The 27,545-nt window shown below is 32.4% G+C and overlaps 2 protein-coding genes and 1 pseudogene across 2 annotated transcripts; all 3 read right to left on the bottom strand.

The window, feature by feature from the left end:
- Positions 1–1,784: 1,784 nt before the first annotated feature.
- On the bottom strand, positions 1,785–7,454 carry LOC100268120 (probable flavin-containing monooxygenase 1). The gene is made up of 5 exons (XM_002280356.4): positions 6,983–7,454; positions 5,599–5,839; positions 4,703–4,881; positions 3,352–3,701; positions 1,785–2,137 (listed from the first exon to the last, which is right to left on the bottom strand). Exons 1-5 carry the CDS (start codon positions 7,445–7,447, stop codon positions 1,801–1,803), a joined length of 1,572 nt encoding a protein of 523 aa, XP_002280392.2. The 5' UTR covers positions 7,448–7,454; the 3' UTR covers positions 1,785–1,800.
- A 6,014-nt stretch (positions 7,455–13,468) lies between these two features.
- On the bottom strand, positions 13,469–15,997 carry LOC100252499 (3-ketoacyl-CoA synthase 10). The gene is made up of 3 exons (XM_002282198.4): positions 15,538–15,997; positions 14,837–15,462; positions 13,469–14,297 (listed from the first exon to the last, which is right to left on the bottom strand). Exons 1-3 carry the CDS (start codon positions 15,946–15,948, stop codon positions 13,742–13,744), a joined length of 1,593 nt encoding a protein of 530 aa, XP_002282234.1. The 5' UTR covers positions 15,949–15,997; the 3' UTR covers positions 13,469–13,741.
- A 6,191-nt stretch (positions 15,998–22,188) lies between these two features.
- Positions 22,189–27,148, bottom strand: LOC109121538 (protein WHAT'S THIS FACTOR 1 homolog, chloroplastic-like; annotated as a pseudogene).
- Positions 27,149–27,545: the final 397 nt, after the last annotated feature.

Raw genomic sequence — 27,545 nt, 5'->3', positions numbered from 1 at the left:
AATTAAAATAAAATAGAATCCTAAAATCCCTTGCTTCTAATGATTAAATTTGCAATCGTCAATAATTTTATAATATATTTTCATATTATGGTCCATATTACAAATTTTATTTTATATATATTATCGTTTTTATATATATAAAAAGAGTTATTTTTAATATTTATACAAGTTTTGATCAATTTCTATTTGATCATATTTTGTTTTCAATTTTTTTTTTCAATATTTCCATAAAATCCAATGGCCATGCATTTTCCGATATTTTTATTGATGAATAGTAACTTTGGCATAACTGTTTAAGACAACTCCCATTGTTAAAAAGGTTGTTCTGTCTCTTGTTGGAGAAAATAAACATTAGCAAGTTCCATTGTGAGTCATGTATTCTTGCAAAACAGGCTGCATGAGCCTTCTGATAAAAGAGATTTAATTTATTTACTCATTCAGTTTAATTCATTCAAATATTTGGGACCTATCCCGTGTTACCAATATTTCTAGTGCTCATTGGTTTGTTACTTTTATAAAGGATTGCACTAGGACCACTTAGGTTTATCTAATGAAGTCCAAGTTTGAAGTGCCCTTAATTTTTTATGCATTTCGCAAATTTGTTGACACTCAGTTTGGAGCCAAAATTCAAACATTGAGATATGATAATGGTAAATAATATTACAATTAGGAATTTATGAATTATTTGAGTAATGAAGACATTCTACATTAGTTAATATGTGTTGATACCAATGAAGTGGTTGAAAAAAAAAAACATCTTTTAGAGGTAGCCGGTGCTTTCTTATTCCAAATGAAAGTGTTGAAATGCTATTGGGATAATGTTATACGAATAGGTGCATACCTTATCAATAGAATGTCATATGAGAAGTTTTAATAGGATTTTCAACAAGTATTGTTGGCAAAATACTATTTGATTGATTTTAGGAAGGACTTCTGAGATTATTTCTGACTTGGATGAACATCTATTCTATTCCCATCAGCTTTATTCACAATTTTAGTTACTGTATCATTCAGTTCAGTAGTAATTTCAACATCTATATCATTCTTTTCAGCAACAATGATATTTGTTCCTCTTTCAGTTCTTTTTCCACATCTCAATCCCACTTATCTTCCAATCTTGATGTATCCTCCCCTTGAAGATAGGCGTTATCAAAGTATTGTTGATTATCTACGAAAGTCACATGCATAGTGACGTAATGTTTCTTCGTAGGAGGATGATAACACTTATAGCCTTTCTTTGTGGGGGGAGTATCCTAAGAACATAATCTTCACAATTTTAGGATCCAACTTTACATGTAATTGGTCATGGATATGAACATAGGATACACATTCGAAGACCTTCGGTGGTGAAGCATCTACTCCTTAAAAGTTAGGAAATAGTGTCATGAGTTTTTTTGTTAGTGTTTGGTTTTCCAGGATTTTATAGTTTCTCTCTTGATTAGCAAAATAAATATTATTCTTACTAGGAAATAAAGTCTTAGTTTTATTAGGAAAAAGGAGTCTCATGAGTATTTTGATACTTTTCATTTTTTTTCTTTTTAGTTTTTGTTATTAAATAAATTTTAAAAAAAAAATGTTCCACAAAATGGTACCATTAATTAATAAAAAGGAAAGTCATGAAATTTGCTTAAAAATATAAATATAAAGGATAACACATCTTATTTTTTTCTTAAACAAGACCCAAGATTCGCTTTGTATAGAAAACAAAGCAAGGAAACTCTTAAGTCCGTGACATAAGGCTTTGTACGGAAAGCAACAAAGCAAGGAAACAACTAAGTCCGTGACATAAGGCTCGTAAGCTCAGTATTGATAGTCTTGGCAAGTGTAAGGGCCGAAAGCTTCAGAAAACCAGGTGTTCTTCCTCCAAGATTTCCACCCCATGTCCTCACAGAGCTCATCACTGTGGTTGATACTGAAGGTGGAAATGCAGTTTCTCTTGTAGAACCTCGTACTTCTCTTCATTACTTGCATCTCTTTTTTGGTTTTCTCCAGCATCTTCTCGATGGTGGGAAGCTTGAACTGCTCGTCCACCAGTTGCGCCAGCCATTTGCTGCGTAACTCGGAGGTGTGCAGGTTGGAGACGCTCTCGACATACCCCACAAACGCCATGTTTGGAATCAGTGGATGGATGGTGCCCCTGCCATGTACGAATATAATCAGCTTACACGAGAAATTTGATATGAAATCTTGGTGGTTGATAAATAAACGTGTGTAGTTTTAACACACATACAAGCGGAAATAAGAAAAAAAAACAACATATTTTAACTGGTTTGACAATCAGATCCTTACATGATATACCGATATTCAAGAATTCACTAATCAACCGAAGATTAATAATGGTAAAGACTTTCATTCTCCCCTTAATTACGGTCACATATTATTTTCTCGTTATCTAACTAAACCCCAAATTATAAGAAGATTCAATACAATAGGAGTAAACTCGACCCTCAACATTTTCTATGTAGCATAATAAAATTGATTCAAGTGTTTCACGATTCAACATGTAGTTGGTGAATTTAAGGAGAATGATAACACATATTTTTAAGGACTTTTCTACCTCACTTCTCATCAAATTGGTTTTGAAGAGGTATAAACAAGGAATGAGGGTGTTTAGATATATATGTATATAATTTCTAAAGGAGAAGACTCGGGCATTCTTTCATCCCACTTAGCTAATAACCCTAATTTGGGCTCGAGGGGGAATGAAAATACACTAAGATAATTAGGACAAAAACCCTAATATGGGTTTGGGATAAAATGAGAATACAATAGGTAATTAGGATAACGTCTTAGCCTATTCTTAACTTGTTGGTTGACATTGTCAAACTCTCCAACAATTGAAGTTATGATAGAATGTCAAATTATTAAATTGACTTGTCTTAATTGACCATTTTCAATGTGTGTCTAATTGGACTCGGGTTTTTAAAGACATATTTTGATTAGTTTTATCAAAAATGTTTTTACTAAAAGAAGAGTAATATTTTACATTTAATTTTTTTTAAAATTAAATAAAAATATGCTTTTTAAACATGGATCTCCTTACTTCTCCAAAATGTGGATCCATGATCGAGGGTTTATACATCCAAATATCCTTCATTTGATCTACAAGTGAAGCTTTTATTGTTAAAAATCTCTTTGAAACATGATTTAATATTACAGTTTCAAAATCATATTTAATAACATGTTTTGATTATTTCTTTTTTAAAATTTGATGACAAAGTTTTAATTTTTCCCCACCCCGAATCTTTATAAAAATTATAATTAAATTGTTTTTTCAAATAGACACAATTTTAAAATAGACATAATTTATATAAATATTAATTGATAAATTTTGTTAAATTTTCCGATTACCTGTACAATGGTAGGTTCCCAGTGGAGTGCTGGATCAAACGGCAGAAGGGCTGAGGAAGTAAAGCTTTGAGCTTCTTGTTCCCATCAAATCCAGTAGCAAGAGCCACAACATCAGCTTCCAATTTTGTGTTGTCCTCCAACTCGATTCCGCCGCTCCAGAACCACCATTTGGACGACCTCTTGAACAAGATCCGGCCGTTGTCCGCCTCGGCGAAGAAATTTTCCGGCAAGATGGCCATCTGGCAAGAAGCATAGTCTTCCTCAAATGGGTGATCTGGTTTCAGTCCATACTTCACCAGAGGCAGCTTCCACACCAAGTATGACTCTATAAACTTTGATATGGCTTTTCTCTGAATTTATATGCCACAAATTTAGTGAAGTTGGTAAGCTATAGTTTAAGCATATGCATGCATGGAGGATAGTTAATTATAGAAAAAAAAAGAGGGAAAATGATAATTCAATTTTCAATAGAATTTCGAACCAATAGATAATGAATTAATAGTTAAGATAGACTCCGATGCTACTGATTAAGTTTAGAAGACGATGTTTTCTTCTTGGAAAAAATCTAGTGCTAAGTGTATGAGAAAAGAAAATAGATTAAAATAATTTGTAGAGTTGAATGCACATTTTTGTTATCAACTTTCCAAATTTATTTATATCATTTATTGAATTTTAAAATGCATAAATTTGTAAATAATTGTTATTACATTTGGTTCTTCAAAAGAAAATAAAATATAATAATAATTAATTAAAATATTGTATATTTTAAAATTATTTAATTTTTATATTATAAAATTAAAATAAATGGAATGAAATTGAAGTAAAATATAAAAATAATATATTAAATTTAAATCTATTTTTTACTTTTCTTTATATTTTTAAAGAATAAAACATAACCTAATTTCATTAACAAAAGTTAGAATATTGATTGTGATTAAACATAATCTAACTTGATTAACATTTAAATTAAAATATCAATATTTATGCTTTAATACTTTTCCTTTTTATTTTTCAAAAATCAAACATACATAACTTGCTTAACATTTATGTTAGAATATTGTCACATCACATGCTTCTTACTTTTTCTTTCTATTTTTGAAGACTTAGACTTAACCTAACTTGATTAACATTCAAGTTAGAAGAGTGATATTAATGCTTTTTACGTTCCCATTATATTCCTTTCTATTTTTAAAAATCAAATATAATCTAACTTTATTAACATTTAGATTAGAATATTGACACCGATATTTTCTACTTTTCTTTTCTATTTTTCAAAACTCAAACATAACCAAATATTGATACTGATACTTTTGAAAAACCTCTACACCACTAAGGGGAAATGTGAATTTACCATTGGAGATAAGAGAAAGCATAGAAGGGTCCTGAGAAAGCTTTGATTTGGCCTCTCATGGAGGAACTGTGAAAACCTTGTGGAATAGAACAAGAAAAATGGTAACCCCCAAATCCAATATGATGGGACTGTCCAATGTAATGTTCTTATCACCATTGTGCATGGTTGCCCATCTGGATCTTCAAACACAAAGCAAAACAAAGAAAGTCAGATATACCAATTATACAATAATATTTTTTATTTTTTACTCCAAAAAAAAGAAAAAGAAAAAACCCAGATTGAATTAAGTGAGAACCCTCTGACATGAGGAGACTAGTTTAACTGAAAAAAAACTCAGAGAACTTTGTTGAAAACCCAATTTGCAAAGAGAGACAAAGTTGACTAATCTTTTTTTAAAATACCCCAAAGGGTAGTGGGATTGAGTTTTTTTTACCTTTTCTTTCCCATATGGCCTCCAAAGAAAAAAAAATACTTGGGCTATGTTTGGTTTCCAGAAAATTTGAGAGAAAATGAAAGGAAAATAAAATATAAAGGAAAAATAGAAGGAAAAAAAAGTGAAGAAAAATAAAAAATAGATTAAAAATAGATAAATTTTTTTTTTTTTGTTATTTTAAACTTGTTTTATTTATTTTAACTCGTCAATATAAAAATTAAATAATTTAAAAATTCATAAGTTTTTAATTAGTTTTAATTATATTTTATTTTCTTTGATATTTTTTATACAACCAAACATAAATTTTTTTTTTTTTTTTTACATTTTTTTTCTTTTCAATAGGAACTAACCTTGGGCATAGCTTTACTAGTCAACTTTCCTCTCCTGTTGCGCTTTCAATGAAAGAGACATTGAAAATGAAGTTAATTTTAATTATTATTTTAAAAATGTTTGACTTCATTACCTTGATTTGCTTCTGCTGCCTCCATGGCTAAATCAATTGCTGATTTCTTGTATCCAATGACTACAACTTTCTTTCCTTTGAGAAGCCTATGAGCAGCTGCTTCATCCAGCTTTGAGTAATCCAGGGAGTGCAAAACCTTGCCTTGAAATATTTCTCTACCTTTGTTTGGTGGAAAACTTGGCATTTTTGGTATGTCCCCATATTTCCCAAGGCACATCACCAAACATTCAAAAGCATACCACTACTCACAAAATTGGAAACAAATAATAATCAGCAACAACTTTATCTTAGGAGTTAAATCAATAAGAGAGAGAGAGAGAGAGAGAGTGGTTTTTGATTTTTGAATAACAGCTAGCAAGAGAATGATTTGAACAATGGAATTGAATAAGTGAAACAGGATAAGTTGGCAATCAAATGTAATCAAAGGGTGTGGTACTACTTGTAAAGCTTTAGATGTTGTATTAACAATCCAAACATTCTAGAAACACTAATATCAATAAGTTCAATATTTTACTCTTATATCTTCTTAAAAAAATATCAATAGGGTTGATTGTTTTAATTTTATGTCTTCTAAAAAAGAATATATCTTCAAGCTTGTTTCATAAATTCAAAAGAAATCACGACATATTTAATAATACTTTTTATTACGGTTCTCAAAGGACAATTCTTATTTGCCCTCAAAAATAAAATTTTAATTAAAAATTTAAATATCAAAAATAATTTTCTCAACTTATATATTCTCCTTAAAAAATAATGTACTACATATATAATAAAAGCTTTTAAAGTATTCTTCATATTTTTAATTGTTTCTAAAAGAATTATCGAAAATTCTTTAAATTTGTTATAAAAAAAAAATAACATGTTTTGAAAACAAGTTTCTAAAAAAATCTATTTTCATTTAAAAATTTGTCAAACATATTTTCTTAAGTTAGAAAACAATTTCCAAATTGTCTTAGGCTTTTTAGATAAATAAATGTATCGGGACTAAATCTAATTGTGTTTGTGATGACAAAGAAATTTTGAAGTGTTGTTAGTTGTTTCTTTTGTAAAATCTTTTGAACAACTATTGAAAAGAAAATGAAAAATACTTTGAAAAATTTAGTATTGCACATAAGTATACTTTACCTTTGTTAATAATAAACCGAGAAAACTATTATTCATGTATATTTAGGTTTGCAACCAGTTTTTTTTAGGACCGATTTTAAAAATATTGCCAAACATACTCCAAGCGATTCTAATTAATATCATACTAATCTACTAATTTGATCCAAAAATTTAATTCATGTAGCAAAACAATGCAATATCAAATCCATTTGTGCTAAAAACTTGAACAGTAAAAAAAAAAAAAAAAAACAAAAGGAGCACCAAGAAATGAGCAAATGACCTGAAGGGTTGGGGACTGGTTAGTCTGCACTGCGACCTCCCAAACAGGACGACCACTCAACAACCTCCCATACTCTCTGGGTTCAGTCTCAAGCTGGTCAAAATAACTTTCACTCTCATCACCGATATACCTCATCTCCACCACCTTGGAGTTCAACTTCACATACTTCAACACATCAAAATGTGAAGCATAGTTGTGTAAGTACTCCAAAATCTCTATATGAGAAGGAAAGCTTGAGTTATCTCTTTGAGGCCAAGGGTAATCTGTAAACTCAAAATCACAACGAGGGGTCTGAAGCTTAGTTGAAGTGTAAGTGCAGTGTTTCCACACACCCCCTATGGAATCAGTGGCCTCAAAGACCACTGGGCTGTGACCCGAAAGCTGTTTAGCGGCTGCGATACCGCTTATGCCAGCTCCGATGATCCCTATTTTAGAGACATGGTGGAGGTTTTGGTCACCGGCCATGGTGGTAAATGAGAGATGGGGTTAGAGATGATGAAGTGTAAGTGAAGATTGATGAAGGTAAGGGGAGGCCTTGGTGATGTATTTATAGATCAGTGGGTGGTAGTGCCCAAAGATCAACCAAACCAGGGTGGCTAATTGACTCATCTACGATTGAACTTAGGTACGGTCTGTTTGGATACGCTTCCTGTTTATTTTTTAATTGAAAATTAGGAGTTCAACAAAGACTTAAGACTTATTCAAGCAAAAACTTTTATGTCATGTCAGAATACACTTCCTCTTTTCTTTTCTTCTTTTCATTAAAAAGAAAAAGAGCATCTTCCATAAAATATTAGAGCTCTCATAAAAGCGAAGACTTATCTAATGTTATTGAAAAATACTTTTAAAAAATTTTCAAGTTTGAGAAAGTAAATAATTTTCATTTCTTATTTAAAAAATATTTTTGAGAACATAAGGTAATTAAATATCAGTTACAAGAGTTTTTGCATTTTATAAAGGATTTTTTTTTTAAAAAAAAAAAAAAGTGCATCCAAATAATACCTTAGGTATTTCATTAATGTTTGATAAACTTAGGTCTCTTAATAATTTATTTTTAAATAATATATTAATCCACTAATACCATTAGTTTTGCACATGTTTGCATTAGAAGCTAGCTTATTGAGATAAAAATGGATTAATTAAGAGTAAAAAAATATGAATGAAGATGAATCACAATGCTATACAAGAATAAGAAATTCAAATCCGGAGATGAGAGGATTTTCGATTATATGAGAATAATTTTTTTTCAATTTTTATTTTCAATAAGTCATTCAAAGAAAGCAATGAATGAGAAATATATAGAACCCATTTTTCATCTTTTTCCCTATTCTAACATTCTAAATGATTAGACTAATGTATCAATAGCAAAGAGTGGATACATAAGTTGAAACTTAGGCTTTTTTTAATAAATATATGTATGGTAATTAAGAAGAAAGGTCCTCAAGTCATATTTGGTAAGATCTTATATAACTAATTATATGATATTATGAGAGTCAACCTAGTCAAATTGAGAAATAACCTAGTTGCATTAGGAAGCAACTTGCTCTAGCTACTTATAGAACCTACTCATACTAAAGAAGCAAGTGGGTCTAATTAAGTAACCTAATCACATCGAAAAATAACTTGATCATATTGATCGAAATTGGAAAATAATTCAACCAAATTAATAGTAATCAAATTACTTTTCAAATATGCTTAGGTTATTTCTCAATGTGATCAAATCATGTAACTAGGGCAACTTACATACATAATATAAGTCGATCTCGTAAGTAAACCAAATTACTTCCTAATATAATTAGGTTATTTCCTAATTTGACTACTCTCTCTTTCTTGTGTGCATATATATATATATATATATAAAAGTTGGTCCAATCATGTAACTTGATCACATTGAGAAGTAACCAATTTATGTTTGAGAAGTAATTTGATCACATTTAATTGATAATTTGATTCAATTACATCCCAACTTCAATCAATATGGTTCTATTGCCAAATGTCATTAGACCGAAAAATGCAACCTCTTGCAATCTTATATATGATATTATCTTTAATAATCACTTGCACTTAGAAGTTTAAACTACTAGAAAGTAGACTAAGGACATAATCTTTTCACATCGTCCAACTTTGTGTTTCAACGCTAAATCAAATCATTAACTTGTTGAAAGCCTGAAATATTATAGCAAAGACTAATGAACTTGTATCTCAGACTGACTAATACTAAAAAGATAGTGAAAGTAAGATGGAGTTGAGACTTTGTTTAAACTCTAAAATTATAGTTGATGAGTGGCCACATGATTATTGGAAGTTCCACAAATGCATGAACCTCTCTTTCTCAAGGGAAACCATGGTGTTGGAGGAAACAAAATATGTAGAAAAATATGCTGAAATTAGGTAAGAAAAGTACAGCAAAGGTAGCCATCTGAATTGTGAATCTGGGAGAAAAAAACAAAAAGTGCACTTGGGGTAAAATTCTCCCATGATTGTGACCCAGACAAAAGCCACCGAAGTGACGACTGGTGGAGAGCTCTCTAGAAAAGGCTTGGAAAATCTTACTTTTCCCTTGAACATTGCTTGGAAAATTCTTCATGTCTAGCTCACTAGAAAAGGCTTGGAAAATCTTAGTTTTCCCTTGAACATTGCTTGGAAGATTCTTCATGTCTAGCTCACTAGAAAAGACTTGGAAAATTTCTCACGTTTCCCTTCAATGTTTGCAAAATTCTTCATTGTCAGCTGTTTTATTGCATGGAGAGTCACCTACTCCTCTCACCCACCACATAGTTGTGGAAGATACTGACATGGACTCACATTCACATAGTTGTGGAAGATACCAACATGGATTTGAAAGATAGTAACTCTACAATATTTGAATAGTCAGTCTCTAAGTAAATTATTGAAAATTATATAAATATATATAATTTGTTAGATTTCTAAGAAAGATCGTGCCCAAAAAATGAAAAAAGCGTGTATATATATATATATAAATTCTCTATCTTTCATATGGTCATATACCATAATTGAAAGAAATTTTTTTACATTTGTTTGATGGTGCTACAATGGCAAAATAATCTATCTTTCTTTTAAATGCAAAAAGTATCATGTGGAAAAATTTTAGTAAGGAATTTTCTATCTTCCATCCGGTCATATATTGCATATAGGAATTCGTTATCTTTTATTAAAAAAATTTGTTCACATTTTCAAAATAATGCGGTGAAATTGAAGAAATAACTTAGTCGGGTTTAATTTATGAGGTAATTAGATTGAATTGTTTCAAATGTGACATTCAATGACTTAAATTTTATTTCAATGACTTGCTACATGGTTTTAATTATCAGTCGTAGAATATCAATGATGAGTGATTTTTTTATTTTTTTAAAGTATAAAGCATTTTTGGCATTTTTCTTTGAGTCGGCTTTGAATAATTATCCCAAACACAATAACCATCATAAGTGTACGTAGATAGTATTGATCTATGGATATTTTCATTGCATGAATTAATTAAGAAGGAATATGCAAGTTATAGGCTCATAGCATCATTTCTTACATTACTATTATAATCTATTAAAATTATAATATATGTTCAACTTTTTTTCTTATTTTTCGAGTTTGAAAAATTGAAAATCATCTCAAAATATAGCTATTCTAAAATGAGATAATTGTCTTTCCTCGTGCTCTTTTGCTAATGCACCTTCATTGAATACGTCAATCAATTTATATATAATTTGATTTTATAAAATAAATATTCTTTATTTTTTAGATATTTATAAGTCATTACATATGTCGTTATCAAAAACACTTGAAGAAAAATATTTTGCACCGTCAAAGATGGAATTACCGTTAGATTCTTATGGACTTTCACTTATAGTAACAACTTTGCACAAGTCTATCTATTATTCCAATATATGGATCTTTAGTAAAGAAATTAACGAATTCTATTAAAAAAACCTATTAAAATTTTTTTCGCATGACTTAAAAAAGTCAATTTCTTGACCCAAAAGAAAGGTCCGTTTCTTAATGTCTTATAATTCATTCCATCTCCCATTCCATTAGAAAAATATAACATATAAGTTAAAGTCGAATCTAGGACCATCTAATTTTCTCCTCTCTATTACCATGTCATTTCAGATGGAAAGAAAAACATCACTCTTCTTTTGACTGCCTCCAATCTAACACCAAGACAACATATGATAATGAATTTTGTGGTTAGATTAGAATAGATTCAATTCCTGTGAGCCACCTCCACCACCACTACTCTCTTCTTCTTTGATTTTGGATGGTAAACCCCATTAAAGAAAATATGCCTCAAAGAAAGAGACGCATCGCACTTCATCTTTTTAGAAGAAACAAGACTAGATACAATTGTAGAATGTCAGCTTGTTAGTGCTATAGAAATTAAGCATAGAAGACACGTTTGATCGGTGAGTTATCAAGTTCATCTTTACTACCTCTTAAAGTTTTCTCGTTTGTTAGCCAAAGAGTAGGGGATGCAGAGACAACATGTTTGGTGGCACTGAATTTTCTGAAGGAAAATGAAGCTACATCTTCACTACCCACTTAAAAAGCTTTCTCATTTGTTAAGTAAGGAGGGTAGGGATGCCGGGACAACGAGTTTAGTGGCAGGCATTGAATTTTTCTTAGGAAAATGAAGCTACTTAGCTGCCAAAGCCTCCGACTTTTTTGGAAAAGTGGGATGAAGGATGAATGGTTGATATAATTACGTAACTCCATGAGCTTCCACTAGAAGAAGTTAAAAAATAAAATAAAAATAGAAAGGACTATTTTTACTATTATGGTTGATTTTATATTTAGAACCTAGTTATATTTTAAAACATTTTTATTAAAAATAAGAATAATTTTGATATATGTTTTTTTAAAAAAAATTTAATAAAATAAAAATATGTGTTTTAAAAATGTTCTTATCTTTCTAAGGATGGATAAATCATAATCAAAAGTGCAATGGCAATAAAGGTGAAGGTTGTCACTTGATAAAAACAATCTTAATTTGATTAATTTCTAAGAAATCAAAAGTCTTTTAGCCACTATAGATTGTAAACACTAACACACTTAAAGATGATTAAAATCTACCCTTATTAAACATCAATTAATTTTTAGATGAGATTATTAAAATCCAATCCAATAAATGGTATCAAAACCAAATATCATAAAGTGAAGCAATGAGGTCTCGTATTAGGGGAGAGATTATCATGCTGCATTATTTTTAAGTCCAAGAATAAGTCACCCAAATTATGACTTTTAGAATAGGCTTGTGAGCTGTAATATTGAATACTATAAAAAAATTAATTGATCTACCTTTTTAAACATCAATTATTTTTCAAATATGATAATTAAAGCTTGATCCAAAAAATTATATTCTTTATTTTCAATTTTTCCCAACAATAAGTGGTTAGATGAATTAAATGGGTTAACAAACAAAGAGTGAATTATGGTTTTATTAACTTGATACCATAAGCAAATGAGTCAAAATAGGTTACACAAGTTGAAACCATGAACTCAAATACAATATGTTTAATATCATATTTATGTTAGCATTAAATCCCTCTTAAAAAATTATTATCCTTACATAAAAGGAACAAAATTCAAAATAAATTATTGTCAAAATCTTCATATTTGGCTTATCATATAATTAAAATTAAACTATTAAATTTTAACATTGATAGTGTTAAAATTTTAAGGGAAAAGTGAAAAAATAAATAAATTTTGGCATTTAATTTGTATGTATTTTCCATGTTGCTTCATTTGAACCACTTGGGTACTAAAAGGGAAATTGTATATAATACTAAAAATTATATAGTAACATTCTATGTAATACCTACAAATTGCTTTCCAATATCAAAGAATCACCCCTATTGGAAATAATGTAAAGATAACTGCACTTAAAGCCATTGAAGGGTGCCTTTTTAATTAAGTTAGAGCAATTGATGGGATGATAGCTGGTGTGAGTCCCACACCTTAACTCAAAACAAGTCCATGGATAAAGGGCTACAGTCAACATTTATGTGGCAGCTGAAATACAATTAATGATGAAATTAAATAGATGGATAAACTCCAAGAGTTATTAGCTGCAGTTTTCATTCTTCTTTTGTAATGGAAGAGAGAGATGGAAATATATACACAGAAATGGAAGTACACCCACACCAAATTTCTCCATTACACCTGCTCATTTTCTTTTCTTTCCCCCCACCCCCAAAAAATTCTGAATAAAAAATTTTAAAAATTGAGTAGGTGTACTCAGCTTTTACTCCCATCCAAAACCTCACTACTAACCCTAACTCCCTTCTCCCCACTTTAAATTTTCCTCTTTTTTTTCCCTTCATTTTCTTTCCCTCAATTCTCCTCTTCTTCAATTCTCTTTGGTCTTTTTTTTTTCTCTCCAAACTGGGATGGATGAAAAAGAAAAGAAAAGGGTAAAGGAAGCAGGAAGAGAACTGATTAAAGTTAGGATTTAGTGTGTGTTAGGCCCAAAGAAGATAAAGAGAATATACCCTTTCATTTATTTATTTATTTAAAATTTAAATAAATGAGCTTAAATAGATTAGGTGAGTACATTTATCATCACCCATAAATAATCATCTCATAAAATTATTCTAAGCTTGTAAAAACCACTTCACTTCTATGACATGATCATAGATTTTAACATTTCACTCCTTTCAAATATTGTTTCCATAATATCAAATCCTTTTCAATAAAACCCAACGCATAAATACTATTTTTAAGCTAATCCAACTTAAACACTAGCAGGGTTTAATGGTACACCGGGTATCTGTCAAGGCAGTCAAGCCAAGGATTGCTTGAGGGCTTCTTCACCCGGCGCATAGCCCTCCACACAAGGCTATTGCACTTGAACCCAGACCCAAATGAAATTTGCCAGACTCGGTCTCCCCTTTTCACCCTCTCCTTAGCTTCCAAATACGCCAACTCGTACCAAATGCTGCTGCTCGAAGTGTTGCCGAAGCGGTGCAGGGTCATGCGCGAAGCCTCCACGTTGCTGTCGCTCAATCCCAAGTTCCTCTGCAGCTCGTCCAGCACGGTCTTGCTGGCGGCGTGGACGCAGAAGTGCTCGAATGCGAGCTTGTAGTCGGGGATGTATGGCTTTGTCGGCGGCTGCTGAGGGCCCCCGTGGCCGAAGAGGTTCCTCCAGACCAGGGTGGCGAAGAAGAGAAGCTGCTCAGAGAAGGGAAGCACCAGAGGCCCCAAGGTGGTGATATTGGTTTTGAGCGCGTCCCCGCCTATCTCGATCAAGTCTTTGCTCACTCTCAGCCCCTTGAACCTCTCTGAGTCTTCTTCCTGGTAAACACACCTGTAGACAGCAAGATTTGATGTATAATACAATACCTTAGTTTTTGAATTAGAAGGATAATTAGAAGAATAACCAGAAGGATAGGACAGATATTTATTTGTTGACAGTATGGGCAGCCCATTTTCAGGGAGGCTCGATTGGATCTTTATGAGTGGTGGCCCTGGGTGGTTGGATATTGATTGAAGAACAGCTATGGAGTACCACTGGGAGTGCCCCACCCCCATTAATGTGTGCAGTTGCAGAGAAGTAGAGGTCAAACCTCTTCACGTGCCATATCATTTACTCAAATGTTCCATCTCTGACCCTTTCCCCAGAATTGCAGCCTTTAACTGCTGTCTTTCTCAAAACTTCGGGGATGTTACGACAGCTTTATTGTTATGAGTACTTGACAGTAGGTGTTGCAACTTGCACGGCAGCAATGGGTCAGGCTCAACTTTTTAATTTTTGTTTTTGTTTTAATTTATACTTCATAATAGTATTTATTCGAATTTAAGGAAAAAAAAAAAAAAGTTTTGAGTAAAAGGGAAGAAACAAGGTACCTGAAGCTTCTGTCATCAGCACCTTTATGCGTGCGAACAATGTGTTCGAGCCGGTACTTTGCATGCCGGTAGTCACTCCGGCGGTTGGAGAGAAGCAGAGCAGAGCAGCCCATGCGGAAGAAACAGTTGGGTATGATCATGGACCGCTCTTTTCCCGGATACCAATTGTATCCCACCATCTCTGTGCTCACCACTACGGCGTAGTTGTTTGGATTCGATTCGAGCATGTCGCGAGCCAGATCTAAGGCTATCACTCCCGCACTACACCCCATTCCGCCCAAATTGAAGCTCAGGATGTTGCCTCGCATCTTGTAGTGGTTGATGATCATCGCAGAGAGTGATGGAGTTGGATTGAATATGCTGCAGTTCACCACCAGCACCCCCACGTCCTTCGGCCGGACTCTGGTTTTCTCGAAGAGCTCGTCCAGCGCCCCGAACATCACCATCCCGGCCTCTGCTCGTCCTTCTTTCATCGTCGCGCAGTTCTCTCCGGCCATCACCGCCTTTGGGATGTACGTCTCGTCTCCTATGCCTGATGACATTAGAATTCTCTTCTGAAACTCTATGCTCGCCTCGTCGTGCTTTCCAGATCTTCTAACCGCTTCGATCAGCTGCTGCTTCGACAACTGCATAAAACGAAGATCAGTGATGAATATTTATTCATAGATGATAGTAATGGACGAAATAAAAATAGAATTTACCTTGAGATCGTCGTGGGGTTTGAAGCATGCGAAGTCAATGAGGTAGATGGAGCGGGGGCGGGACATGATGTAAACGGAGAGGGTGAAGACGAAGACGCCGAAGAAACCGAGGACAGTGGCGAGGTCGTAGCGGGCGTCCTCCCAGAGCTTCTTCCAGAGCTCCTCCTTGTTGAGACTCCCAACCTCAGCGCTGAAGACAAGCACCAGGACAGGGATGGTGGCCAAGTAGATGGCATGGTTGATGAGATAATGATACCCCAATTTCACATACTTAAGATTCACAGATTGGACAAAGTCCGGCAGCCTCCGTCGGACCCTCACTGAAAAGGTCTGGGATCCAGCATTAGGGCCGGAGGATTCGATTCCACGGTTCACAATCTCGGTAGCTAAGAGATGCTGCTCACCAGCCATATCTCAAGAATATGAAAGCCAAAAAGTGGGGTGAGGAGATGAGGAAGCAGAGGGCTGAGTGGGTTTATTTATGAAAAGGAGGTGGGTGGAGGATAATTAATGCGGGCACCAACTCAGGCTGCATGCAGTTGGGAGCTTTCAACTGCCATTAATTCTTCAATCAATCAAAAAAAAAAAAAAAAGAAGAATGAAGAAGAAGAAAATTCAAAACTGAGACTACACCCAGGTAAAACGATGAAAGTGACCACCATGTCCAAGCTTTGCCCAGCCTGTGATAATAAAGAAGCTGAAAGACAACATATATGCAGGTGGTTGAAGGCCTTTCAGAGCACACAGATATAGTTGTGCAGTTTAGCTACCACCATCCCCAACCCTCAACCTTATTTATTATCTCTCTCTCCCCCTATCTATCTATCTATCTCTCTCTCTGCATACTGCATGATTAGCTGTGGTTCATCTGATCATGGCTGCCTTTCTGTGCCTCAAAATTTTGGTCCAACACCATCTTTAGACCTTCATGTACTGTACTTCAAGATCTTGGTCACGATACAGACACTTTTTTTTAAATATAATTAATTAATTAAAAACATCAAATAAATAAATAAATAAAATTTTGTTATTTCATTTTTGTTATCCTTAGTTTATGATTTTAGATCTTATTTTCAAACGTTGAGTTAAATCGGTTGCCAAGCATCATCTAGAGTTTTCCTCTCTCTCAAGCAAATGTCCAATCAAACAAAAGACGTCATTCAACAGTAAAATTGAAGTCTCGTTTACTACTAAAAACGACTCATGTCAAATCGATCATATGATGTTCTTAAAAGTCCCTCACATGATCTTATAGATAGTAAATGAATGGATTTGACCATGAATTCATCATATGTTTTACGGACAAAAGATTATGTAACCTCGTATTCATGGCTTAATATTGTACAACCTTCCTTGTATAGCTTCATCACAATATTCTCTTCCACAGACCATTACTATTTTATGCCCTAGTATGTGCAATCTATAAATTAAGCTCACTTTGTGTATATATTACTAAGTAATGATGAATATACAACACGAAATTTCCACATAATTATTCTGCTTAGTAGGGTATAGAGCAGTCTACCCAAATGAGTTACATACCCATTGGAAACTCCTCCCAACTTTTGTGGCAATTTGTTAATGCCATAGCCCATAGATTTTCACTTAAAGACTTAAGACAACTTAGTTATTTTTCCATGTCTAAGGTATCTACTCCCTCACCCAACATAAATACGTTGAAGACTTGCTTGAGAAAATCAAGATGGAAGTATCAACATTTAGGAGCATGTTTGGTTGTTGTTTTTTAAAACTGTTTTGAAAAACAGTTTTTGGTGTTTAAAAAAAAATTATATTTGAAAACTGAATTTTAGAAAACAATTTTTGTTCTTAAAAAAAAAAAAGACATGGTTTGACATCAAAAAGCTTTTTAGAACAAGTAAAACAAAAAACTTGTTTGAAACTTTTTTTAATTAATAAAGTGTTTTCTTCGATTAACTTGATATTATAAATATATAAATAATTTTTATATATATAATTCATTTAAATTTAAAAATTTATTTCATTTTAAAAATTTTACATAAATTATAATTTTTTTAAATAAAGAGCTCTTTGAATAGTAAAAAAATATGGAGTACAATATGTTTTTTGAGCAATGAAAAAATAATAAAAACATTTTTTTTTTATTCACAAAAAAAAAAATGGTTTCTGAGAATACGGGAACACAAAAAACAAAAATACACCCCCTTCCTCAAACATTTTTTTAGTGTTTCTTGTTTTTAAGAACAAAAAAATAATTTTTTAAAACAACAACCAAACAGGTCCTAAACCTCTCACTTTCTTTGACAACATTATATCCTCATGTCTTATTCTCAACCATTGTATTGTCAAGAGTCATGCAATATCTCCTTAATCCAATTAAATATCTCATTTGCAGTGAGCAAACTTTCCCAATTTATGCACAAGCCACCCATTGCACACACCATACAACGACAAAATGAGTCCTTAGATATCTTTAAGGAACTTTTCATTTTGCCCTTTTCAACCATCATATAAAAAATCAAATTCTGATATCTTAAATGGAATTTCATTTTGCCCTTTTCACCCATCATATAAAAAATCAAATTCTGCATGTCTCTGCTAATTTTGATTAACCTAGTAAGAAAGCTGATAGAATATCAACTTTGACTTATGTTGTTTTTCTTCGTACAAATCCTATATTATAAAGTTCCAAAATGTAAAAGATTTTGTCCATTTTGCCACTAGTACTGCAAAATTAAATTGGCTACAACATCTTCTCAATGAACTTGGTATTATTGGTTTTACACTATTCAAAATTTATTAAAAATTCATTGGAGATGAAAATATGTTGCTATTGACTCTTATTTTGTCCATGATCAAGTCTCTAACAATAATTAATTACGAGTTTTCTCATGTCAGTTATCACCATTATGAATCAACTGGTAGATGCATCAATCAAGCCTTTATGAACTCATCTTAAATTTTAACAACTACAATTTAAAATTTGAATTCAACAACTCTAAATCAAACCTCATATTCTTACCTAAATCTTGGGTGTCATTTAGCTATTATGATATAGTTTTTTCTGATATTTTCACATGTAAATTAGCGTGTTTTTCAATTTTAGAGATAAAAATAATTAAAATTGATCCCCTCCAAAAATATTTATCAATCTAATATTTGTAATTACGTGTTTTTTATTTTTTATTTTTAGTGTAAAAAATCACAATTGGTGATTGGGGTTTTAACTTTAAATTTAAAACCACGGTTATGAATCGTAATTTTAAAAACCATTGTTAATAACCATGGTTTTAAAATGAAAAAATAAAAAATAATAATAACATGGAACTTGATGCTATACGAACATATTACTTTGATAAATGTTTTTAGCACAAATTTAGATTGATTTTTTTTTTTTTTTTTTGACATAACAGGTTAGTTTGATCGAAAACTCAATTTCGTCCATAAATTATTTTACATTTAATAAAATTTTATAATACCAAAATTATATTTTTCAATCAAATCAAAGACAATATCATCCCATTGTAGAGTCTTACAACAATTAATGCATTGAATGGTCAACAAGGTTGATAAGAATTAATACAAATCTTAAATCATAATTGGCTATAACCATCTCTAAGTCCCAATCAATTAGTTATATATACTTATTTCCAAATGTTAATAAATTATTTAAAACATTGATTATTTTGACTTTTTGATCAAATCTATCTCTTCATTACTTAGTCGTTGGTATTCAATAAATTGAATTAGGAAGAAAGCTTAGTTTTTTTCCACCCAAGGGATGTGACCTACCCTTGTCTTTTTTGTTTCAGAAATTAATGAATTTGTGGGACAAAACCCACTTGGGCACTCTTCAGATTCTATCCAAGACCTTCAAGTCAGAGCTGCTCAACCGCCTGTATTAAATAAGTTGCTAAGAATGAACTAAAGACTTCAACAACTTAAAGCTGATAAATATTAGGCATCTTTCATAAATTTACAGTCATTTTAAATGCTTTGTATTAGATATGATTGCATGTTTATCTATGATAAAGTCATGTCGTAGTCATATGTGAATGTCATGAAATCTTTTCAAAAGACTCTTTTAAAATTGGGATAATTGTGTTTTAGACCTAGTTGAATCCAAAAATTAAGTTTTGGTCCATATAAGTTCACTATTTAAGCCCAAGACCTAGAAAAAGTAGGAAAATTAAAAAGAATGATATACATTTTTTTATCTTTTCAAAAATGACTTTTGTTAACTATGAAAAAAAAACGTAGAAAAATATTAACTTAAATTTTATTCCTTTTGAAAACCTCAATAAAATTTAGTGATTTGGAAAAAAAGACACCCTTTTTCAAAAAAATAAAAATAAATTATTATTATTTAAAAATCAAACATCTTGGAAAATATATATTTTTAAAATTGTGCATATAAAAAATAACTAAAAATATGTCAAATTTATTTTTTTTAAATGACATATTTTTATAATATATTTTAAAAAAAAATTAGCTTTCTAAAAATAATAAATTTTCAGAATAATTATTAAAAAAAATTAAGATAAAAAATTTTCTCAAATATTATGGTAGAAAATAGTTTTGAAGGGTATATTGATATCTTCATATTTTATATCATCTCCATAAATTATGCAACTTTTATAGGTCAAATCTTAATTTTTGGGTCCAAAAGACAATTGTCCCTTTAAAATTACCGTTTTTTAAAAGTTACCATTATATTTCATTATATTTGCTGAAAAATCGCTAAATGTAAGTATTTAAGATAAATTTATGATAATGTTTTTTATTAATTTCTAAATTTTTAGTGATTGAGGAAATAAGAAGGATAATTTTAATACTTTAAAATGACAGTTAAATGTCACATCATATTTTAATAGATGATGTGATTATAATCATTTTTCTTTTATGAAATTTGAGGAAATAAAGGTTAATCTTAATAGAGAAAACACCCAAGAAATGGGATGAATTGGGTTTTAAAAAATCTTTTTCAAACACTACAAATTCAAGCAAAAAAAAACACAAATATAAAGAGATAGAGTTAGAGGAAGCAAATTCAGAATTTATAATGGTTCAGCACCCCTTGCCTATGTCCACTCTTCTTAAGCTCCTAACTGAGTGAGGACTCCACTAAACTTGAAGTTTCAACCAAGTTTTCAACACCTTTACACTTTGATTGTGGCTCTAATGGACTCTTACACAGTCCCTTCAAGTCTTTACTCACTTAAAGCTTCTAACACTCAAATAACAAGTTCAAATCTCTTAACCTACCTTAACAATTACTCAAATACAACTCAAAACTAAGATGAATCACAAAGGTGCACTAAAGAATATGCAAATGAAGATTTAATGCATCATGAAAAGAATGAGAGCTTTTAAGGCAAGAACAAGTAATTAAACAAATAAATGCATGAGTTCTCTTACTCATAAATGAAATGAAGCTCTCAATTTATAAGTTTCTAGCCTTGGGCATCAAAATTCCAAAAAGACAACCTCAATCGGTCAAGTTAGGGCTCGATTGGTTCACTAGTCGTTGAGCATTAAATGCATAGCAGGTGACCATTAGGCCTTGATCGATCCTTGACCAGACATCGATCAGTCTTTGACCAAACTTCGATCAAAAAGACATATCCCTTGACCGGGAAATAAAGGTTCCTTGAAGAGAGAAGGTTTTTTGCATCTCTCAACCAAACGTTGACCAAGAAGGGTTAACCGATCAACCGATATCCCTAACTGGTTGAGCTAGTTCACCAATGCCTCGACTAATTTACCAATTTTGCCCCGAAAACCTATCTTTTTCTGATATTTTTGCTTCTAACACTTAGGTAAGGTCTTTAGGTAAATTAATATGTCAATTTTAAAACGAATTGCCTAAAGTTCGTTTGATAAAACTCAAGTTTTAATGGAAATGTAACTTTAATGCATAAACCAACTTTTTAAAAATGCATGAAAAGATATGAAAATCCTAAATACACTTATACATTCATCTTACACATGTTTTTTATAATTAAAATGTCTTCCAATTATCTTAATCTTCCATTCATTGATCCTTTGATGAATTTTCGAATTAACACTTAAAATTCTTTATAATTCAAACCAATTAACAACTTAATCATGGTTTATAATCATCAAAACACAATTAGGAAAACCCTTAGACTAACAAAGACAACTAGATCTCCACACATCCATCTTATCTCTTCTTCCATTGTCATCATCATCCCTAAGTGCATCAGAGAAATTTTCTTTGAAAAAAAAAAATTATCTTATTAGGGGTTGGTGATAGCCCTGAAAATGTTGTCCATTCAATTGTCATCCCTAGTTTCTTAAGAGGGAAACTAAAAAAAAAAATGTAATAAAAATTGAGACTATTTGACAATGGTTTTCGAGAACAATATTCTCTTAGAAAAGCTCATTTCACAACTAAAAAACAATTTTTTTTAAATAAAAAATATGATATTTTCAGACAATATTTTTATGTTATTTTCAATTATTTTCTTTAAACTGTTTTAAAATATAATCATATAAACACATAAAATGATTAAAAATAAAACACCGTATACAAAAAATATTTTTAAAACATATTTAAAAATATTAAAAACATTTCAAGTTCTAAAACAAACTTTTATTTTATAAAACGAATAATTTTCAAAAACTGTTTTCAAAAATAGCTATCAAACATCACATAAAAGGTTTCTAATTCCTTCCAATTCTTCCATATAAAATATTCGAAGTTATGGCTTGTGATGACAATTTCTGTATTGAAAAACTCTAATACCTCACTATTATCATCCCTGACTCAATGTATCACAACTCACAGAAGCCCCGCCCTGCATGTGGCTCAGTATCCTCATCAACCCTCCTCCTCAAGCAGGTAGAGCTGCACAGTAACTGCAAATCTTGCCGGAGTTCAAGAATCGCCGGCCTGAAAGACTGTCCCGACAAATATATAAACTTGAAGACAGGCAGCTGACCTGGAAAATGGCTGTGCAGGTCAATACACCCAGCTTGGGCTTCAGAACAAGGATGGCTTCAAACAATGCAGCCCATGAGGGCCGATTATCCTCTTTTGTCCTCTGCCATTTCTATGTGACTCTGGATTAACTGGGTTCCTGCAATGTAGTTTGCAAACAGAGTATCGAGTGTAGAACCCAAATATAAACAGAGTCTAGAGCTTTTCCGTGAACTGCAGCTTCCCTCATTCCTTTGCCTGAGCCTTATTGCCAAAGACTAAATGCATTTTATCAGTACATGATGAAGTAAAATTAGTGATGAAGAATGAAGTACACTCACAGAATCTGCCAAGCAGTTAGCAGGCATATTTAAGCTGCAGTTTGCTAATATGCTGCAGATCTTCCTATGATGTTCAATCAGCCCAGTATCGGTAAGTCAACATAGATATCCAGGAAATTCTTTGATCTCTTCTTCTTTTTTACCCTTTTTCAGTGGCTAGGAGAGAGACCATAGAAATTAAAAATTTAATTGGGTACTGTAACACACAAAGCATATGTGATTTCATTGTTACATGTGAAAACTAAAGCAAAAATTCATAACAATGCACCTAAGTTATGGCATCAAAAGCAATAACAACTACACCTTCAATAATCCAAAAGATCCCATGATCATTCTTCAGAAAATGACAACGTTAAACTGAAAATTTTGTCATATTACCAAGAACCTTAGTTGTTATAAAACCTACAGATAGATCATCACTCTAACATGAAACTAGCACTCCACAAAAGAATTGTTGTACATGCAATTTTCCAAAGAGAAATCAGAGAAAAGATGCCTCTGCAGTACTACTTTAAAAAATGTCATCTTTTCCTGTGAAGGAGCTGGCTCTTTTACTTATATACTAATATACTCACTTAAAAAATGCCATTTGTTTACTTTTTCGGAAAATGAAAGTATCTCTACTCAACAGAATATTTTATAAGTAGTTTACCCGAAAGAGGGGTTTGGTTTCCTCAAGCAACAAACAGGTGGGACCTATAAGGGCTGGAGTAAACATCATTAATGAGCCTTGTATTCTCTAATGTGCTAACGTTCTTCTAATAACCCACCACCAGAGTCTAACATTCTCCATCATTTGTCTGAAATTTGAAGAATATCCAATCTTAGAGCATGTTGTCAATCCACTGTCTATTGGTGTTTTAATGATGGTTACCTCCAAAACTATGTAATGATCTCTTATTTCTTATTTCCAACAATCAAAGGCGAATTTTGAGGACTCCAACAAAGTATATGCCAAAAGATATTCTTGATAATCGATACTAAAAGTCTTTTGCTTTCTTCTGCCTACTGGATTGCTGAAATCCAAGAACAAATATAGAACCTTTGAAACTAAATTAAGCAATTCAGAACAAAAATTTATATTAAAAGAAAAGAGATATAACCTTGGGATAGTTCAGTATCCCTTTTTGCAATGCAGATCTCTCCAATCTCCATCTAAACATTGTCTCCAAGCAAGGCATTGCCTAAACCATCGATGGTTTCCTCCCGCTCGATTTCTACATTAAAATTTCCATTCTCATAATCAATCTCAAACACATTAGTATCCTCCATATCTGACAAAAAGTCATCAAAAGTTTCAATTCTGTGCTTCCTTTCTAACCAATAAGACCCTGCACCTTTTCCTTCCAAAGAACCAAAGGACCTTTCTCAATCGGATCTGAACCTGCATAGGCTTCAGTCAAATACATGCTAAACCTCTTCTCCCTCACAGAGACTTAGAAAATTCCAAAATGCTTCAGAAGAAATCTCCTAAGCTTTTGAGGCATCACAAATCTCCAACAGAAGTGGGTGAGGTGATCTGTGATCAACCTCTTCTCAATTGTAAAGCTAAGCAACTCATGCATAGCAGCTACTGCCCTCTTATCGAATTCTTGTGACCCAGCTTCGAGGCTTTGGGCATCTGCATAAGGAGATAAATATGACTGTTTCTAAAAGTGATCAATTTTTCCTCCATACCAATACACCTTTTTGTAGCTAGGAGATTTCATGGGGAAAGGAAGGGGAACACAAACCTAGGGTAGGGATAATACCTCCATTCACCCATTTGTCTTCTTATACAATTCTGTCACAGCCCAAGCAGGATTCCAAGAAACAATTCCAAATACTCAAGATCATCCTCAGACTTAACCACCCTAAAATGTTGAGGATACTTCTGCACCTTGGTCCAAAAATCAAATGGCAGACAAAAATTTGTCCTGAAATGGGCAATTTTATCCACCGGGAAGCTGCTTATCTATCAACATCATTAAAAACCTTGTAACATGCTCAGCAGCTTTATCACCATGTTGCTCAAGAAGCCCCTCCTCTTCAGCCACCAGGTCCTCGGCTTCCTTGGTCATCCCATACCACAAACCCCCTTCTGATCCTTAAACAATTCAAATTATTAGGGTGATTTTCAAATAAAATCAGATATTATATGGGGCTTTGGCAGATTAATCTGCCTCCTATACTGATCCAGTGACCTCACTGGGATAATCAGCTCAGCCTCCTTTAATACCTCTCCATTAGGAACAAAACTTTGGAAGCTATCTTCCACTTATCCATCACAACTTCCAGATCCTGCACCCTCTTCTTCCTGCTTCAGTCTTGAACCCACTTACTTGTGGTCATCAATCTAGTCTGCTGGAGAGATTCTTTACACCGAGATGCATATTTACTACTATTCAACCAAACCACAGTTCCAATGACTCTGGAGACCCTCATTTTCTGTTTAATCTGAATCAACTAATGATAATCAGAACTGGAACATAATCAATTAAAAACACTAAAGAAGAAGTAACCTAAGAACAGAATAAGGATTACAAGCAGGGGGCAAGTTTTACTGGTTTCCTAAAGCTCACATATTCGCAGAAACAGTTTCAAGTCTATTGTGCTTTTCCATGAATTAAAGCTAGACCCCTGATAGCAGAAAAGATAACACCCAGTACAAAGTTGAATAACAGAACAAACATCACTTAACAAGGAAAACACCTGATAAATCCACAACAAATGCTCTCTAAAAAAGCAATCTTAATAACGGATAAAAGAACATCAAATTTTTCCATCATTGAAGCTGAAGCTCTTTAATAAAAATAAATAAATAAAAGTTTCACGTATTGAAAAGCATGATTAAAGAGCAGACCAACAAACCCATATAATGAATCGAAGAATAATAAAGTCATACAAAAGGTATCAAAGATCATTTGAAAGAGGGAGAGAGTCACAAAGAATAAGTAAAAACCTAGGTAATCAAATAATCAATCACCCACAAGGGAAACTCGAGGCTCTGTTCATCTGATATCATATCAATGGAATCAAACCATAAATATAGGCAAGTACTTATTGCTTTTATAAACAGAAAATGGGTTTATTTCCTTTATTCAGGAGAAAATCATTCTCCACACAATCCTCCTCCTCCCCTTGAATTATTCTCCACATAATTCTCATGATTTTCTCTATTCAAAGAAAACCTTCTTCAGTGAATTCAGCCCTCAAGAGCCTAAATTTATCCAAGAAACAAATCACAAAACCACCCTCCCACCAAAAAACAAAAAACAAAAAAAAAAAAAAAAAAAGGAAGAAGAAAGAAAGAAACACCAGTAATTGAACAAACAAAATCTTGCCCAAAAATCAGAACCTCAAAAAGGTTCAATACTCCAAATGAAAAGAAAACCAGTTCACCCAGAAACCAAACACCCACCAGCTCAAACATCATAATTAGATCAATAAAAACCATAAAATTTCAACTCATAGAACAAAAGGCATTTTTCCGAACAACTAATCCCCGCAGCAATGAAAATACTTCAACCCATTGAAAAATCCAATAATCAAATACTTATATTCATACATCACTAAAAACACACAAATTCAAAAGTTATGGACTCGAAATGACTGAAAACCCCAGAAAACGAATGGTTGTTGGTTACTTCTGAGGAGAGAGAAAGGCAAATGCTAGAGAGAGAAGAAAACGTGTGTGTAAGATCCGAATCGCAGAAGAGTGTAATCTAAAGAGAGAGCGCTAGAGGCTTTCACGTTTCAGCCTAACTACAGTCTAAAATAGAGACTACCAACCTACCAACAACTGCTGCAGATCAACAAAGAAATTCAAAAGCATTCAAATAAGAACAAATTTTACAGCACAGTACCTCTCAAATTGGAGGCAGCGATTAGCTTCTTACGCCAAAACCCAATTTTCTCAACGTATTGTGCCTCTCGCTGCGTAAAAAGCGAAACTTTCGCAACGTTTCAATCCAAACCCCCCAATTTCACCGTACTCCACCATCAACCTCCAATCCTAGTAATGGGGTTTTACGTGGAATCCAAGGTACCTCCGTCATGGCTCACTGGGACGCTCTTACGGCCGGAGAAGGCGTTCCGTTGTAAATAGTGTATAACTCTGCAATGTCGACACACCCAGTTGGTTCATGGGAGTTGTTTATTAGGTTTCTGGGATTTATTCAATGGATTCAGAGAGATAGCAAATGGGTATGGATATTTTTGAGAGTCTGAGCAATGGGCTTTTGAGAAATTTCGGCTGTGATTTCTGAGAGAGGGAGAGAGAGGCTTCTTCTCAGAGCGCAGGGACGAGTCTAGACCGTTTGGGTTCCTCCGTTTAGTTTTCTCCGTTCTGTCTTTTGTGTTATTTCGTTTTCTCCGTTTCATCTGACCTCCAATCCTCTTAAATTTGTCATAATAGACATGGGTATGAATTAATTAAGAATCCGTTTAAGAAGCGCTTTTAATTTAAAATATATTTTAAAAAAAACTTAGATATTTGATAAAATTTAAAAAAAAAAATTAAAAATCTAAAAAATCACTTTTAGTATTAAAAAATCATTTGTAACATTTTCTAAATAAATACTTTATACGTGATTTTCTAATTCCACTAACATTTCAAATAAAATTATTATCAAATACACTCTAAAACACTTTCAAATACACCTTTTAAATATGATGAAAATAAAGCGAACTCGATATATATATATATATATATATATATATATATATATCCGACTTTTTCCCACCCTATCTACACCCCTTATAAC

The sequence above is a fragment of the Vitis vinifera genome, chromosome 4 (genome assembly GCF_030704535.1).
Source record: "Vitis vinifera cultivar Pinot Noir 40024 chromosome 4, ASM3070453v1".
Lineage (NCBI taxonomy): Eukaryota > Viridiplantae > Streptophyta > Magnoliopsida > Vitales > Vitaceae > Vitis > Vitis vinifera.
The sequence above is the reverse complement of the archived record's forward strand: the minus strand, read 5'-3'. Positions and strand labels throughout refer to the sequence as shown.

Excerpts from the sequence above, each read along its gene's own strand:
- LOC100268120 (XM_002280356.4), bottom strand. The coding sequence starts at position 7,447 with ATGGCCGGTGACCAAAACCTCCACCATGTCTCTAAAATAGGGATCATC. Across the intron at positions 5,840-6,982 it reads ACCAGTCCCCAACCCTTCAG|TGGTATGCTTTTGAATGTTT; the intron begins GTCATTTGCTCA and ends TTTTGTGAGTAG. Across the intron at positions 2,138-3,351 it reads GGGAACCTACCATTGTACAG|GGGCACCATCCATCCACTGA; the intron begins GTAATCGGAAAA and ends CGTACATGGCAG.
- LOC100252499 (XM_002282198.4), bottom strand. The coding sequence starts at position 15,948 with ATGGCTGGTGAGCAGCATCTCTTAGCTACCGAGATTGTGAACCGTGGA. Across the intron at positions 15,463-15,537 it reads AACCCCACGACGATCTCAAG|TTGTCGAAGCAGCAGCTGAT; the intron begins GTAAATTCTATT and ends CGTTTTATGCAG. Across the intron at positions 14,298-14,836 it reads GCTGATGACAGAAGCTTCAG|GTGTGTTTACCAGGAAGAAG; the intron begins GTACCTTGTTTC and ends TGCTGTCTACAG.